This window comes from Octopus bimaculoides, chromosome 9 (assembly GCF_001194135.2).
Source record: "Octopus bimaculoides isolate UCB-OBI-ISO-001 chromosome 9, ASM119413v2, whole genome shotgun sequence".
Classification (NCBI taxonomy): Eukaryota; Metazoa; Mollusca; class Cephalopoda; order Octopoda; family Octopodidae; genus Octopus; species Octopus bimaculoides.
In genome coordinates this window covers 70488778-70503910 of record NC_068989.1, presented here as the reverse complement: position 1 = coordinate 70503910, position 15133 = coordinate 70488778, and the positions used below count along the sequence as shown (strand labels likewise).

At 36.0% G+C, this 15133-nt stretch overlaps 1 protein-coding gene across 1 annotated transcript in view; it reads right to left on the bottom strand.

Moving 5' to 3' along the window:
* Positions 1-1756: 1756 nt before the first annotated feature.
* The window catches only part of LOC106883644 (meckelin), a 52477-nt gene continuing 39100 nt past the window's right edge, over positions 1757-15133 (bottom strand). The window contains exons 19-21 of the mRNA XM_014934736.2: positions 13758-13860; positions 10761-10903; positions 1757-3516 (exon numbers count right to left, since the gene is read on the bottom strand). Of these exons, the coding sequence (XP_014790222.1) occupies positions 3436-3516; positions 10761-10903; positions 13758-13860 (327 nt within the window). The 3' untranslated portion in view covers positions 1757-3435. The remainder of the gene's footprint in view (positions 3517-10760; positions 10904-13757; positions 13861-15133) is intronic.

Here is a 15133-nt window from a genome sequence, read left to right as displayed (position 1 = left end):
ATCAAGATCAGTCTTGTTTACAAAATAAGCTGTTACAAAATACAAAGACCTTTTTTTTTTTTTAAATTATTATTATTGCAATGTATTATCTATAACTGAAGCTTGTTTAAGCTGGCTCTTGTCATGTACAAATAATTTCACTGTTCCCAACAGACATTGTGATTTTTTTCTCTCTCTCTCTCTCCAATATTTTACATTTTTGATTTTCCTAATCCCAAATTGATATTAACAATTTTTTTTTAAAATATATATATATATAGGTATATATATATATATATGGAAAATTACATAAACTAGAAATTCAGTACAGACGAGTACTTGTTTTTGGTTTCTTGATCTTTTTATTGTTAAATAACAATTTTTTTTTTTTTTTTTAATATATAAATTTTATCCAATGATTGAAATGTATTTATATAACAGTTGTGGAGGAGGTATTTAGTAGCCTTTTATTAAGCAAATAACCTTAGAAACTGTTCTTTGCATTTGGATCATATTACATGAATTTTACCATACTATATTAAAAACAAACTTTTGGAAGTTGAATTCTGGAGGACATTTGAAATATTTCAGTTTATAGATTAAAGAATCAGTTTTATTTTCTGAAGTTCTCCATAAAACAGTGAAGGACAAATATATTTGGGCAACATTAAAATAACATTTGCCTATTCATAGCGAATTAGAATTGGTTGTTGGTGGGGTTCCGGGAATGTAGTGGCAGCAGTTTTTTTTTTTGTTTTTGTTTTTTTTACAAAATGTTAAGTACTTAATAGTTCATTTGTTAAGCATGTTGTTATATTGTTATTAAGGTGGCAAGCCATCAGAATCGTTGGTACATTGGAAAAAGTGCTTAGTGGCAGTTCTTCCAACTCTTTAGATTCTAAGTTCTAATACCACTAAAGTCACCTTGTATTGGGGGTCAATGTAATCAACTTACTCCCTCCCCCCTAAAATTACTGGCCTTGTGCCAACATCTGAATTATTATTTATAGATTGTATAGATTCTGGCTTCCGGAATTAATCCAATATCTGACAAAGTTTTCATTACCCTTTAAGCTTTAGACATTTACCACCACTCTTAGTTTGAAATAATGTATTCAACAATTTATATATATATATTGTAGAACTATCCAACCCATGATATCATTGGAAAGAATAGATAAACTGCTAAATATATTTTTTTAGACTTTCAGATTTGTGTAGCAGTATATTTATTGTCAGTCAAATTCAGTGGAGAGGGGTTAGGACTTAAAAGGGTACACAACATCAGATAAGATTCTAAACTTTCGATACTTAGTCTATTGGTGAGTTACTTTTAGATTATGTATGATTTCGCATTTCAGATATTTCTGATGTAAAATACCTACACAAGTCACACTTGTTTGAAAAAGAAAAAATAATAAATTTTTTTTTTAAAATTTGTCAGGTTAAAATTACCTTTCTTTTTTATAAAAAAATAAGAACTGTTGGAAATAGTGACTGCAATTTTATCAGTGAACAGAGCTTTGCTTGGAGAGTTTGTTATAAATAAATATATATAAAAGTTAAGGGCCTCTGAACAATTATTACCTAAGTATGGAGAGTGGGGGAGGGACAAACAATAAAAAACCAAGTCTGTATGAATATCTGCCCAAAAGAGACCATATTGGTCAGGGTTGGCAGTCAATTAGTAATACAATAAAGTCTGAAAGAATTAAGTTTTACTGATTCGATTCCTTAAAGACTGGACTTGGTTTCCATATTTCTTATCCTAGCCAAAAATATATTGCAAAAAAAAATAAATAAAACAAAACAAATCTGAAACAATTTGAACATGGAACTTTATAAAAAGAATGTACAGAATGAATTAAAAAAAAGGGGGAAAAAAAATAATCTGAATTAAGTTTTCAGATTTGCAAATGGAGTGAGGGGCATTTTTCTTTTTTTTATCCTTTTCCATATTTCAGGGATGCCTCCGGGTGAGACTTGCTCTATTGTTAAAACAATAAGGATCTGTAAGAGAGAGAATAAACCTAGTACCAAGAAGCTACCCAGTGATAAAGATTTGTGGTGAAATTTTAAATTGTCTTTTAGTTTTATTTATTAAAAAAAAAATAGCTGTGTTTGATCACAAGAGAGAATAAATCTGCTTCACTGGTTGACAGAAGATGGGTCTGTTTAAGTACATGCACTACAATACTTTTTTTTTTTTTTAACCTCCTACACAAATAGTTGTAGAAAAATAACTAGTGAAATTCAAATTAATTTCCTCAAGTTATGTTAATCTTGGAAAAATGACAGAACAAAATGCATGGTTTTAGTTTCATTTTGTTGTCAACAACAGTGTTGTCCTTACCAGCATGTATGTGAATGAGAAAAGACAATTACATAGAATGGCCATAAAGAACAAGGCTTAACATTTTAGTTAATTCTTACCATTATTTTCCCAATAATAAAAAAATTCTTTCAAACTTGAAATTTTTTTTTTATTTAGATATGAATAGATATATAGAAAAGTATGCATAGTCTTTGAAAAGGAAAAATGATTGGCACTTTTCATCTTACTAGTACAAGAGATTTACCTAATTTTTTTTTTAAATAATGGTTGATTAAAAAAATTAAATTGAACAATTTCATCACTTTTTCTTTATATTAAGAAGAGAAAAAAAAAGTTTGTTTGAATGCTCAAGTCAGTATAACTTCATTTCTTTCAGATTTTTTTAGATATATGTATAAGTCTTGTATGCAAGACTTTTAAAGCTTAAGTTTTCCAATATTTGAATCTTAAATAGATTTGGCACTAAACTATACAATATAATTGTAAATGTAATATTTAAAAAAAAAAAAAAACATTCACATTTCAGGGAAAATTGTTATACAATTATAACAACCTCCTCCAACATACACACACATATGTAAATTAAACCTTAGACCAGTATAACAGTCACCTTCTCTCTCTTAACTATATTATATACAAAAAATAAAAAATATATATACATATATTCAATGTGAATCAGTGTCCTCTTGTGGCCATCAGCTATTCTATGACTAAGTAGTGAATATTGATTCATATATAATTTACCGTTTTTCAATTGCAATTTGTTAAATTGTTTGTTACATCATGTAAATAAATATTTTTAACCTTTCACCAACCACATATAGAATGCTTATTCAGTTTAAGTTCAGAGAATCTTGCAACACAATCCTGTCCGTCTTTCTTTTTGTTTGAAATGTTTGTTTGTTTTCTTTCCTTCTCAAATATCACAAGATCAATGTGGCCTGTTGAAATTTTTTCAGTTCAAACCAAAACATAAGAAGCTCCCTGTCTAAAAAAAAAAAGTTTACATTCAAGAGGAGCAAGGACTAGATTGAACTGGTCACTGATACAACCACCACAAACTTGTTTTGAGTTTGAACAAGGCACCCTCCTTGAAAGTGGCTGTGAATAGTCTTCAGAATTTAAATCAGAAAGCGTCTATCTACAAGTGTTTTCCTTGCAATGTTCTTCTTGCTTCCTCCTTGCCGTATGAGGGAAATAAGCTGAAACAAAAAGGTTTACATAATGTGATTGAAATATTTAGTGCATGTAAAATATAAATGCTTTCATTTTTTTTTCCATGCTAGCATGTGATAAGACAAATACTATAGAGGCAGTGCGAAACCTGTGATTACACTGAGATTTAAAACTCCATAATCATGCCATTGGGCTCAATTTTTAGGTGGTTACTTCCCAACCACATGGTTTCAGGTTCAGTTCCACTGAGCATTAATTTAGATGTCCAACCAAGGAAGCCTTGTGAATGGATTTAGTAGATGGAAACTAAAAGAAGCCTCTGTGTGCGTATTTGTTTACATTTAGGATTCTCTGAAAAATCACTCAGCATTTCATGAGGAAGTGACATTGTTGTCATTTCCTCTGTTGTGGGTTATCTGCTGACCGTGTGGAATAAGATATCCTTTGAAAAATAGGTGAAAGTTAGCAACAGGAAGAGCATCCAACTGTAAAAAAAAATCAATGGCCTCAATATATTTATCTAACCCATGCTAGCATGAAAAAAAAAACAAAAACAAAACAGTCAAATGAAACAAGACACACACATATATATATTCTTTTCTACTCTAGATACAAGGCCTGAAATTTTGGGGGAGAGGGCCAGTCAATTAGATTGACCCCAGTACGCAACTGGTACTTAATTTATTGACCCCCAAAAGGATGAAAGGCAAAGTCAGCCTCGGCAGAATTTGAACTCAGAACATAAAGACAGACGAAATACTGCTAAGCATTTCGCCTGGCGTGCTAATGTTTCTGCCAGCTTGCTGCCTTACACACACACACATATATATATTACAAAGGTAAAGACCCCTTTCTGTCATGAATGACCATGGGATTGCAGGCACAAGTCCAGGCAGGGTTGTTTATGGAAGACCAGCAGTTACTCATGCATACCAACCTCCCCTCTCCATGCCACCAATGTTATCCAAGGGAAAGGCAAAGGCTGATACAGCTTGGCACCAATGACAATGCAACTCATTTCTACAGCTGAGTGAACTGCAGCAACGTGAAATAAGTCTCACTCAAGAACACCACACACAGCCTGGTCTAGGAATCAAACTCACTACCTTGTGATTGTGAGCCCAGCACTAACCACTGAGCCATGCATATTCCAATTTTCTTAAAATATTGACATTATTACCCAAATCTTGAACAGTAGAATCTGATATTTATCAGCACTTAAATGTGGATGTCTTGTTAGAACAAACTATACTGTGGTAGCTACCATGGGAGAAGCTCTCATATTGGCATTTGATGCAAAATGCATTCTTGTTTATATTGCCAGTGGGGAGATAAATCCCTGAGACCACCAGATCCTGTGATTTTTGACCAGCAAATTCTCTGCTGGTTTTGATAAAGTGCATTCATTTAGTCAACCATCTTGATTCCTGCTTTTGAAATTAATGTGTTAACACCTGAGTAATCCATTGACACATGTACCTTTAACATAATTCTCAGATACAACTTAGAGAGAAAAGAGTGTGCAACAAAAGGGCAAACAATATTTTCACATTTTCTGTAGCACTGATGAAGATAACCAGTGGGAAATCTTTGGTTTTAGGCACATATATTTAGCAGGATTCATAATGAAACTGTAACAGTCTGGAGGGAAATACAAAAACAGAATTGGACATCCTGAGCAAGCAATATGGCAGGTGTGACTGTGTGGTAAGAAGCTTGCTTCCCAATTGCATGGTTCCAGGTTCAGTCTCACTGCATGGCACTTTGGGCAAGTGTCTACTATTATAGTCTCAGGCCAACCAAAGCCTGGTGAGTGGATTTGGTAGACAGAAACTGAAAGAAGCCCATCATGCATGTTTGCGTTTGTCCCCTACCACTGCTTGGCAACCGATGTTGGTGTGTTTAGGTACCCCGTAACTTAGTGGTTTAGCATAACAGACAGATAGAATCAGTAGCAGGCTTTTAAAAAAAAAATAAGACCTAGGGGTCGATTTGTTTGGTTAAAACACTTGAAGGCAGTGCCCCAGCATGCCTGCAGTCAAATGACCAAAACAAGTAAAAGATAAATACAAAGAAGTCACTTATCAAATGTCATTATGACAGATTTCACAAGACTAAGAGGTCACAGCTCTGGTACTATGAACATATGGTTAGAATACTGCAAGAAAGGATCACCATGACAGATTCTTCAAGCTGAGCCAACCACCAGGGAACCTAGGGGTAGACCAATGAGCAAGATGGCTGCACAATGTCCATTGTCTCACTTGGTCATGCTTCGACTTGGAAATCTAACAGATTTAAACCGACTTTATCGAGCCAAAATATACTGCCTATTATGTGGTTAAACTGGCCATATCCAGCCTCTCCCACTTACCCTACAATGTCATTCTAAGAATAAACAATCACATCACTGAAATCTTGAAGCTATGAGATAATGCATGACTAATTCAAAACTAAATATGACTAAATAAGCATTACACTTCACAGAGTAACCTGAATGCTAAAAGGTTAATGACTTGTTTCTGGATAGGACCAAATGGAGGAGGTGCCTGAGGACTCTACGACTCTTCCAGGAATACTATGCATTGAAAATGTAGAGACAGAGTTCACTTTTAAATTTGCTGAACAACCTAGTTTTAGTAATTTTAAACCATTATAAAAAGGAATCTGTGCGTGTGTGTGTGTGTGTGAGTTTATATGTAGATATATATTATGTATGTACAAGAGAGTACTGAAAAGTTCTTGACTTTAAGGGTATTGCAAAAGGCCTGGTTGGAGACCCAACCATCTGAGTTCTTTTAGAGGGCTTAGAAAAACTGAAGGACCACTACAAGTGTGCGAATGTGAGAGGGGAATATGTTGAACAAAATCATAATTAACTGATCCTCCTGTATTTTCTTATACTCAAAGCCAGGAACTGTTCTGTACCCCTTCATATGTGTATGTGTATATATTGTGTATATATATATATCATCATCATCATCGTTTAACGTCCGCTTTCCATGCTAGCATGGGCTGGACGATTTGACTGGTGAAACCAGATGGCTACACCAGGCTCCAATCTGATTTGGCAGAGTTTCTACAACTGGATGCCCTCACACAGTTCCAAACTGAGTTTTTCATTTATACTATTTTTTTTTAATATAATTTCAATATTGAAAATAGTGTTATTCAGTTGTCTTGTTGGTTTTCATATAACTATGAAAAAAGGTTCACCTGAATGGAGACTAGCTGATGTTTGATTTTGTGTATATATAACTGGGGGATTGGTAATGAAAGCAAATCAATCCAGGAAAATAAAATAAGCTTGGATAACTTGTATAAAGCAAATAGAATAAATTAAATGCTTAAAAGTTTCTAATTAAATTACCTTATTTTGGAATTCTCTTTTTAAGTACTGAAAAGCCCAAAGTATTTTCTCTTTTTTTAAGTTATGCTAGCATTGTGAAAAAGAGAGCATTTCTTATCAAAAAATTATAATTGCAAATTGAAAACTCATTTCAAGAAATATATATATATTAATCATTATTATTATTTAAAACGGCTACATTCAGCTTGAAGTTTTGCAGGCCTCTGTTAGAGGCCTGTCTCTTTCAGACTTTAGATTTACCAAGTCTAAGCCTGAACAAGATGGTTTTTCCGTTAGAGGCCTATGAAAGTTGCATGGAACCGAATCAAACTATTTAAATAATACATATACCTCCTAGTACATGTGTTGAGTGCCCTTTTCTTTCATTTGTCCACTCACTCATGTATCTGTGTGAGCGTGTGTGTATATATATATATATATATACATATACACACACACATTGTGTCTGAGCGGTTACCATGCCCTGTTTTAGTGCTAACAGCAAAACAGATGCTACCCTTCACTGTAAAGAAGTGATGGTTATTTCTCTGGCTCAATGAGGCAAACAGAGGTAATATAATTTGTGTAGGAGGCACTAGAGTATATCAAGCAACAGGTTAACATTGTGAATATGGAGTTTTTGCAGTTATTTGTGGTTTACAACAGGATGAGAAAATAATATAAGGAAATGAATACACTCAGACATGCCTGTATGGTTAAGTAAATTTGTTTTAGAAGCAAAGTAGTTAGAGATTCAGACCCTCTGAGCAAATGCTGTTGGATGGCATTGTATAATATAGCCACTGGCTGACCAATAACTTGTGATTGGATTTAGTAGATGCAAACTGGAAGAATTCCATCTTTGTGTGTTGGTGTGAATGAGTTTGTATTCCCCATGTCTTCATGTATGTTTGTATGTTTGCTAATAATAAATAAAAGCTTCTACTTTGCTTACAGTACATTATACATGACTTTTCAATTTTCCATACTGGCATGGGTTGAATGGAGTTTGTTGTGGCTGATATTTTACAGCCAGATGTCCTTCCTGTTACCAACCTTCACCTGTTTCCAAGTAAGGTAATATTTTCCCCCATGGCCAGACATGTTTATATGGAAGATTAGATATGATGGGCATCATTTGTATGATCGTGGTACTATTTTACAACTATCACGTGATGTCACAACAAAGAGACCCTAACACATATACACCTGTGCAAGCATATACATGTAAATACATATGTGTGTTTGTGCCTCCTTGTCTTCACATTACATGATAGTTGTAAATGAGTGTCACTGTCATACAAGCAGTGTCATTCATTTCCAATATTCTGTGAGAACATGTCTAGATGTGGGGGAACATTACCTTGCTTCGAAAACGAATGAGGGTTGGCAACAAGAAGGGCATCTGACCATAGAAAATCTCCCTCCAATAAACTTTGTCCAACCCTTGCAAGCACAAAAAAATGAACATTAAACAATGATGATGATGATGATCATCATCATCATCATCGTTTAATGTCCGCCTTCCATGATGGCATGGGTTGGACAGTTTGACAGGGCTAGCAAGCCAGAAGACTGTACCAGGCTCCAATCTGATCTGGCAAGGTTTCTACAGCTGGATGCCCTTCTTAAACCACATTTAAGTGCAATGGGTACACATTCACATTTCAGTTACACCAATGCCTCCTCCCACCTCATGCTCAACTGAAAGAATGAAAAGCAAAGTCAACCTTGGTGGAATTTGAATTCAGAACAAAGAACCAAACAAAACTGCTGCTAAGAATTTTGTCCAATATATTAATAGCTCTGCCAGCTCACCACTTTACAAATATATTAATATTATTCGTCCAACCCATGCTAGCATGGAAAGCGGACGTTAAACGATGATGATGATGATGATGATGATGATATTCAGAGCAGAGTGCTGGCCTGAATTGTTAGCTTGCAGCACAAAATGCTTAGTGGCATTTCGTCCATCTTCACATTCTCACTTCAAATGCCACCAAGGTTGACCTATCTTATCAGGCTCAAAAGAATGAAAGGCAAAGTTGACCTTAACGAAACATAGCAACGGGCAAAATACCACTAAGCATTTCACCCCGCATGCTAATGATTCTGCCAGCTCACTGCCTTACATGCAGCTATAATAATAATAATAATCCTTTCTATTAAAAGCACAAGGCCTGAAATTTGGAGGAGAGGGAGATTAGTCGACTACATCAACCCCAGTGTTTCACTGGTACTTAATTTATTGGCCCCAAAAGGATAACAGGTGACGTCAACCTCGACGGAATTTGAACAATGAATGTAGTGACAGGTGAAGCACCACTGAGCATTTCGTCCAGCATGCTAACAATTCTGCCAGCTTGCAGCCTTGATAATAATAATAATAACAATAGTAAAAGAAAAAACTGGACTCCAGTCGCTTTGATGAACAAAGGTTCAGCAAAAAATAATAGTAATAATAATCCTTTGTACTATAGGCAAAAGACCTGAAATTTTGAAGGAGGGGGTTAGTCAATCACATTAACCCCAGGGCTCCTCCCAAAAGGATGTGAGGTAAAGTTTACCCTGGCAGAATTTGAACACAACATAAAGACAGATGAAATGCCACTAAACATTTTGTCTGGTATGCCAACAGTTCTGCGAGCTCTCCACCTTAATAGTAATGCATTCCACTACAGACAGAAGGCCTGAAATCTTGGGTGGGGGATAGTCGATTACGTCAACCCCAGAACTTGACTGGTACTTACTTTATCGACAGCAAAGGGATGAAAGGCAAAGTCAACCGTAGAAGAATTTGAGCTCAGAACAAAAAGATAGGCAAAATGCCAATAAGCATTTTACTCGAAGTGCTAATCTTCCGCCAGCTCACTGCCTTAATAGAATAATAATAATAATCCTTTCTACTATAGGCACAAGGCCTGAAATTTTGGAGGAGGGTATTAACGAATTACTGGCAGATGTTAAATGATGATGATTGATCCCAGTGTTTGATTGGTGTTTATTTTATTGACCCCCAAAAGGATGAAAGGCAAAGTCAACCTCGGTGAAATTTGAAATACTGTTTCCAAATTTTGGCACATGGCCAGCAATTTGGAGGAGGGAATAAATCAATTATATCAACCCAAGTGGTCAAAGATGGACGAAATGTTGCTAAGTATTTTACCCAGCATACTAACAGTTCTGCCAGCTCACCACTTTAAAATAATAATAATAATAATAATAATAATAATCCTTTCTATTATAGGATGAAAGGCAAAGTCAACCTCTGTGAAATTTTAACTCAGAATGTAAAGATGGACGAATTGCAGCTAAGCATTTTGCCTGACGTGCTAATGATTCTAGCAGCTTGCAGCCTTAACGACGATGATAATGATTTTAAATTTTGGCACAAAGCCAGTATTTTCAGGGGAGGGTAAATTGATTACATTGACCCAAGAGTTCAACTGGTACTTATTTTACTGATGCCAAAAGGATGAAGGGCAAAGTCAACCTCAGTGGAATTTGAAATCAGAACATAAAAACGGACAAAATGCCATTAAGCATTCTGCCCAGCATGCAAACAATTCTGCTAGTTCAGCACCTTAACATAATAATAATAATAATAATAATGGTTTCAAATTTTGGCACAGGGCCAGCAATTTCAGGGTAGTAGGGTGAATTGAATACATCAACCTCAGTACTCAACTGGTACTTATTTTATCAACCCAGAAAGGATGAAAGGCAAAGTCAACCTCGGCAGAATTTGAACTCAGGACGTAAAGACAAAATGCTGCTAAGCATTCTGCCAGCTCACCACCTTAAAATAATAACAATAATAATAACTGGACTCTCTTGTCACTTTCACAAACAAAGGTTCAGCAAAAAACAATACTGATGATGATGATGATGTTGATAAAGCTCATAGAACCAACTTACTGAATATCCAACATAAGTAAGAGCAGCTGCCAAGATGAAGTTCTGCCAAATAAGATCAACTACATTGAAGAGAAGGATTTCAAATTGCACTAACAGAATTTCATGACCATAGAAGAGAAGACGATCAAAGGAATGACCATTATCTGGAAAAAAAGGAAAAAAAAGAAGAGTGAATTCATAACAGAAATAGACTAAAGTAGATGTGTTATAGTGTTGAGTTTTTGTCTTTACACCTTGCATTCAAACCCCTCTTGAAGGCTGCATTTACCTGTCATCTTTCATCTTCCATAGAGGATAATGTAACTGATTTTGTCCCACTTTCTACACCTAAACTTGTACCTAAGTAAACATTATTTACTTAAATACAAGGTTAGGATTTTGTCAATGACATCAACCCCAGTACTTTTATCTTTCTTTTTCAAGGTTTGGTGCTTATTTTATAAGTGTCTTTTGCCAAAGCACTAAGTTAAAGAGACGAAAGTAAACCAAAACCAGTGGGTAGAACACACACGCGCGCGTGCGCGTGGTTGTGATAAGAAGCTTGGTTCCCAATCACATGGTCCTGGGTTCAGTCACACTGTGTGGGACCTTGGGCAAGTGTCTACTACTATAGCCTCAAGCCAACCAAAGCCTTATGAGTGGATATGGTAGACGGAAACTGAAAGAAACCTGTCGTGTGTGTGTGGGTGTATATATATGTCTGTATTTGTCTCCTCATCCCATCACTGCTTGACACCTGATACTGTTACATTTCTATAATTTAGCAGTTCAGCAAAAGGGACTGATAGAATAAGTAATAAGCTTTAAAAAAAATGTCCTGGGACCAATTTTTTTGACTAAAATCCTTCAAAGTGGTGCTCCAGCATGGCTGCAGTCAAATGACCGAAACAAATAAACGTGTGTGTGTACAGGCATGGCTGCATGGTTAAGAAGCTAGCTGTGGTTTCAAGGTCAGTCCCACTGTTTGGCACTTTGGACAAGCATCTTCTATTATAGCCTTAAGTTGACCAATGCCTTTTGAGTTAATTTGGTAGATGAACACTGTGTAAGTCCATCGTGTATTAGGGGAGGTGATCTTGTGTTATATGATGAAAGATTAGAGTGTGACAGAGAGACAGAAACAGGTGTCTTGCTATAGAGAAGGTGCATGGCTACCCAGCCAAGAGAGAGAGAAAGAGAAGGAGAGTGGTCATAAGAAAGAGGATACATGGTTTACCCACCCAGAGAGAAGAGCAAGGGAGAGAGAGGGGGAGACAATAAGCATGCAAAAGAGAGCAGGAGAGTGATGATAATGAAGTGCCAGGGTATCGTACTAGTAATTTTTATAACAAACTTTGTAAAGACGAAAGGCAAACTTCTCAAAGCAATGAACTAAATTTTTGCTTCAAATGAAAATGAATTCAGAAGTGAAGCAGTCAAGATTGCTGAGGAATTTAGAATGGAGGTTAACACTAGCAAAATTAGACGCGCGAAGATTTAGTCACACAACTGAAAAATATTCTCCTGACCCGGATATTAAACGAACAGAAGAAAAATTCAGTTTTACTTTTTCGCGGGATTTTTTTTCTCCTGTAACAAAAATTTAATAGGGGAGATAATTTTGAGGAGATTCTAAGGGAGGCAACTTCCCTTTTGTGTGTGCATGAGTACGTGTTACCAAAATTCATAGTTTTGATTCAAATTTTTAAGTAGGTGGTTCTTGGCTTGAATATTTATCTATAAAATTAGCCGCAATAATTAATTTAGAATTTATTTTCCATTGCAATGAAAATGGGGCAAATACAGTAATGTACTTTTTTCCACATGACAAAATATCATAACCCACTTTTGACCTATTTTGGTATAACTTCACACTTAAAATTTTAAGAGTTATTATCTCAATGTCCCCATAGCACGACCAATTAGTGGTAATTAAGAACTTTGAAAGCCTACCTTTTTTTTTCTATAAAGCATCGTGTGTAATAGGTTAGCTAAGTGGGTGTGAATTCAGTTCCTGAATCACTCAAGCAACATAAACTCTGATTCAAAAGAAACTAGAAAGTGACTAAGCACTTTTTACCTTTTATTTTTTAACTAGCTGACCCCGTGCTGTCAAATTTGACAGCTAATTGTAGTATTTTATATATAAATATGGAGGGTAAACCAAATTAATACACTTGTCAATGATATCTAGTGGTTGTCTTTTGAAATGTGACATCGATCATCGTTTGTTACCCAAAGAATTCTGGTTCACACATACATTCACATACTTCCCTTGTACACACACACACACACACACACACACACATGTACTCACACAGAGTTGAAATGCTGTTTGATTTTCCTTTCCAGGATTGAATGTTCACCATCCCACTTCCATTGCACACCAGTTTGTCATCACCCCTTCCTTTCTCATTCATATGTTGTGACAGAAAAAAACACATGAGTATTATTATAGTGGAAGACCATCTGGCCCCATGCCATCAAAAATAATGGCTAAATAAGGTACAAGCTTTTAGTTTGATAATTCTTTTATTACCAAATTTAATGTCCATTTTCCACACTAGCATGAGCAGAACAGTTTGATAGGAGCTGGATCACACCAGGTTGCATGATCTGTTTTAGCTTGGTTTCTATAGCTGGATGCTCTTCCTAACACCAACCACATTACAGAGTATACAGGGTACTTTCTATGTGGCACCAGTGCATTTAATGTGGAACTGTCATAGGTGCTCTTTATGTGACGCTGTTACAGGTGCTCTTTATATAGTGCTGATACAGATGCAGTTTATGTGGCACTAGCACAGGATCTCTGTACATGGTGCCAGCACAGGTACTCTGTATGAGGCACTGGCACAAGTGCTCTTACATGTTGCCAGCACAGGTGCTTTTTACATGGTACCAGTACCAGTCGTGCGTGCAACACCATAACCTCTAGCCTACACGTCTTCACATATATGAATGTTAATATTTTTAAAAATTAAATTAAAGACAAACAACAGGAAAATCCTACATTACCATTGTAAAATATTCCTTGAATAGATGTATCAATAAACTCAGCATTCAACACGTTTTCCAAGAATGTTTTATCTTTCACAGAATAATCAGCATCTTTCAAAGACTAAAGAAAAGACAAAGAGACTCAAATACAATACAATGCCAACATTTCCAACATAATACTTTCTTCTCACAGCAATGATGGAAGAGAAATGAGATGGTGCAATGTTAATACACTCTTTGTAGGTCGTTAGTAAAATGATGTGAAGTCCAACAGCTTTAAGTATAAATTAAAACCAGATCACTTGCCAAGAAGCTTGCTTCCCAACCAAATGGTTCCAGGCATGGCACCTTGGGCAAGTGTCTTCTACTACAGCGTTGGGACAAACAAAACCTTCAAGAATTTTTAGTTGAATTTTTGAGGGTTTTTTTTTTTTTTTTTTTTTTTTTTTTTTTTAAATTTTAACCTTGGTATTTATTCCATTGGTCTCTTTGCTGATCTGCAAAGAGAATAGTTTAAATGTCATCTCTGCTGGATTTCTGCTAAAGCAGTAATGAACATCACACATAGAAAAAGAAAATAAAATATTAAAAATAAACAACTGATCATATGGCAGCTTTGTAGTCAAGTGTGTTTATGACTCATTGTTAATGGTGTCCCCCCACCCACAGCTGTTGTTTACTTTTGTTTCTTATGGGGAAAAAAAGACGGTTTTGCCATGAAACAAGCATGTAAATGAAACCAGCATGCCGTCTTGTAAATGAGCAAAGCCTAAGACTCTTTGCAGTTGAGGAAACTATTGACAATATTTATTCCTCAAGTGAAGAGTTTACACTTACACCAGCAGTGAGAGTGATTCAGACAATCAAACTGGTGAAAGTGACAAGGAAAGTAAACAATTCATCATCATCATCATCATCATCATCGTTTAACGTCCGCTTTCCATGCTAGCATGGGTTGGACGATTTGACTGAGGACTGGTGATCCAGATGGCTACACCAGGCTCCAATCTGATTTGGCAGAGTTTCTACAGCTGGATGCCCTTCCTAACGCCAACCACTCAGACAGTGTAGTAGGTGCTTTTACGTGCCACCGGCACGAAGGCTAGTCAGGCAGTACTGGCAATGGCCACGCTCAAAGTGGTGTCTTTTATGTGCCACATGCACAGGAGCCAGTTCAGCGGCACTGGCAACGATCTCGCTCAAATGTCCTTACACGTGCCACCGGCACAAGTGCCAGGGCACAGGTGCCATAAGGATTTCGCTTTCGCTTGCCTCAACAGGTCTTCGCAAGCCGAGTTTCTGTGTCCAATGAAGGAGACGACGTTGGCATGGGTGCCATCCGTCGAAATTAGTTCGGAACAAATACAGTAGTTGAGAGATAGGCCCGTTATTAT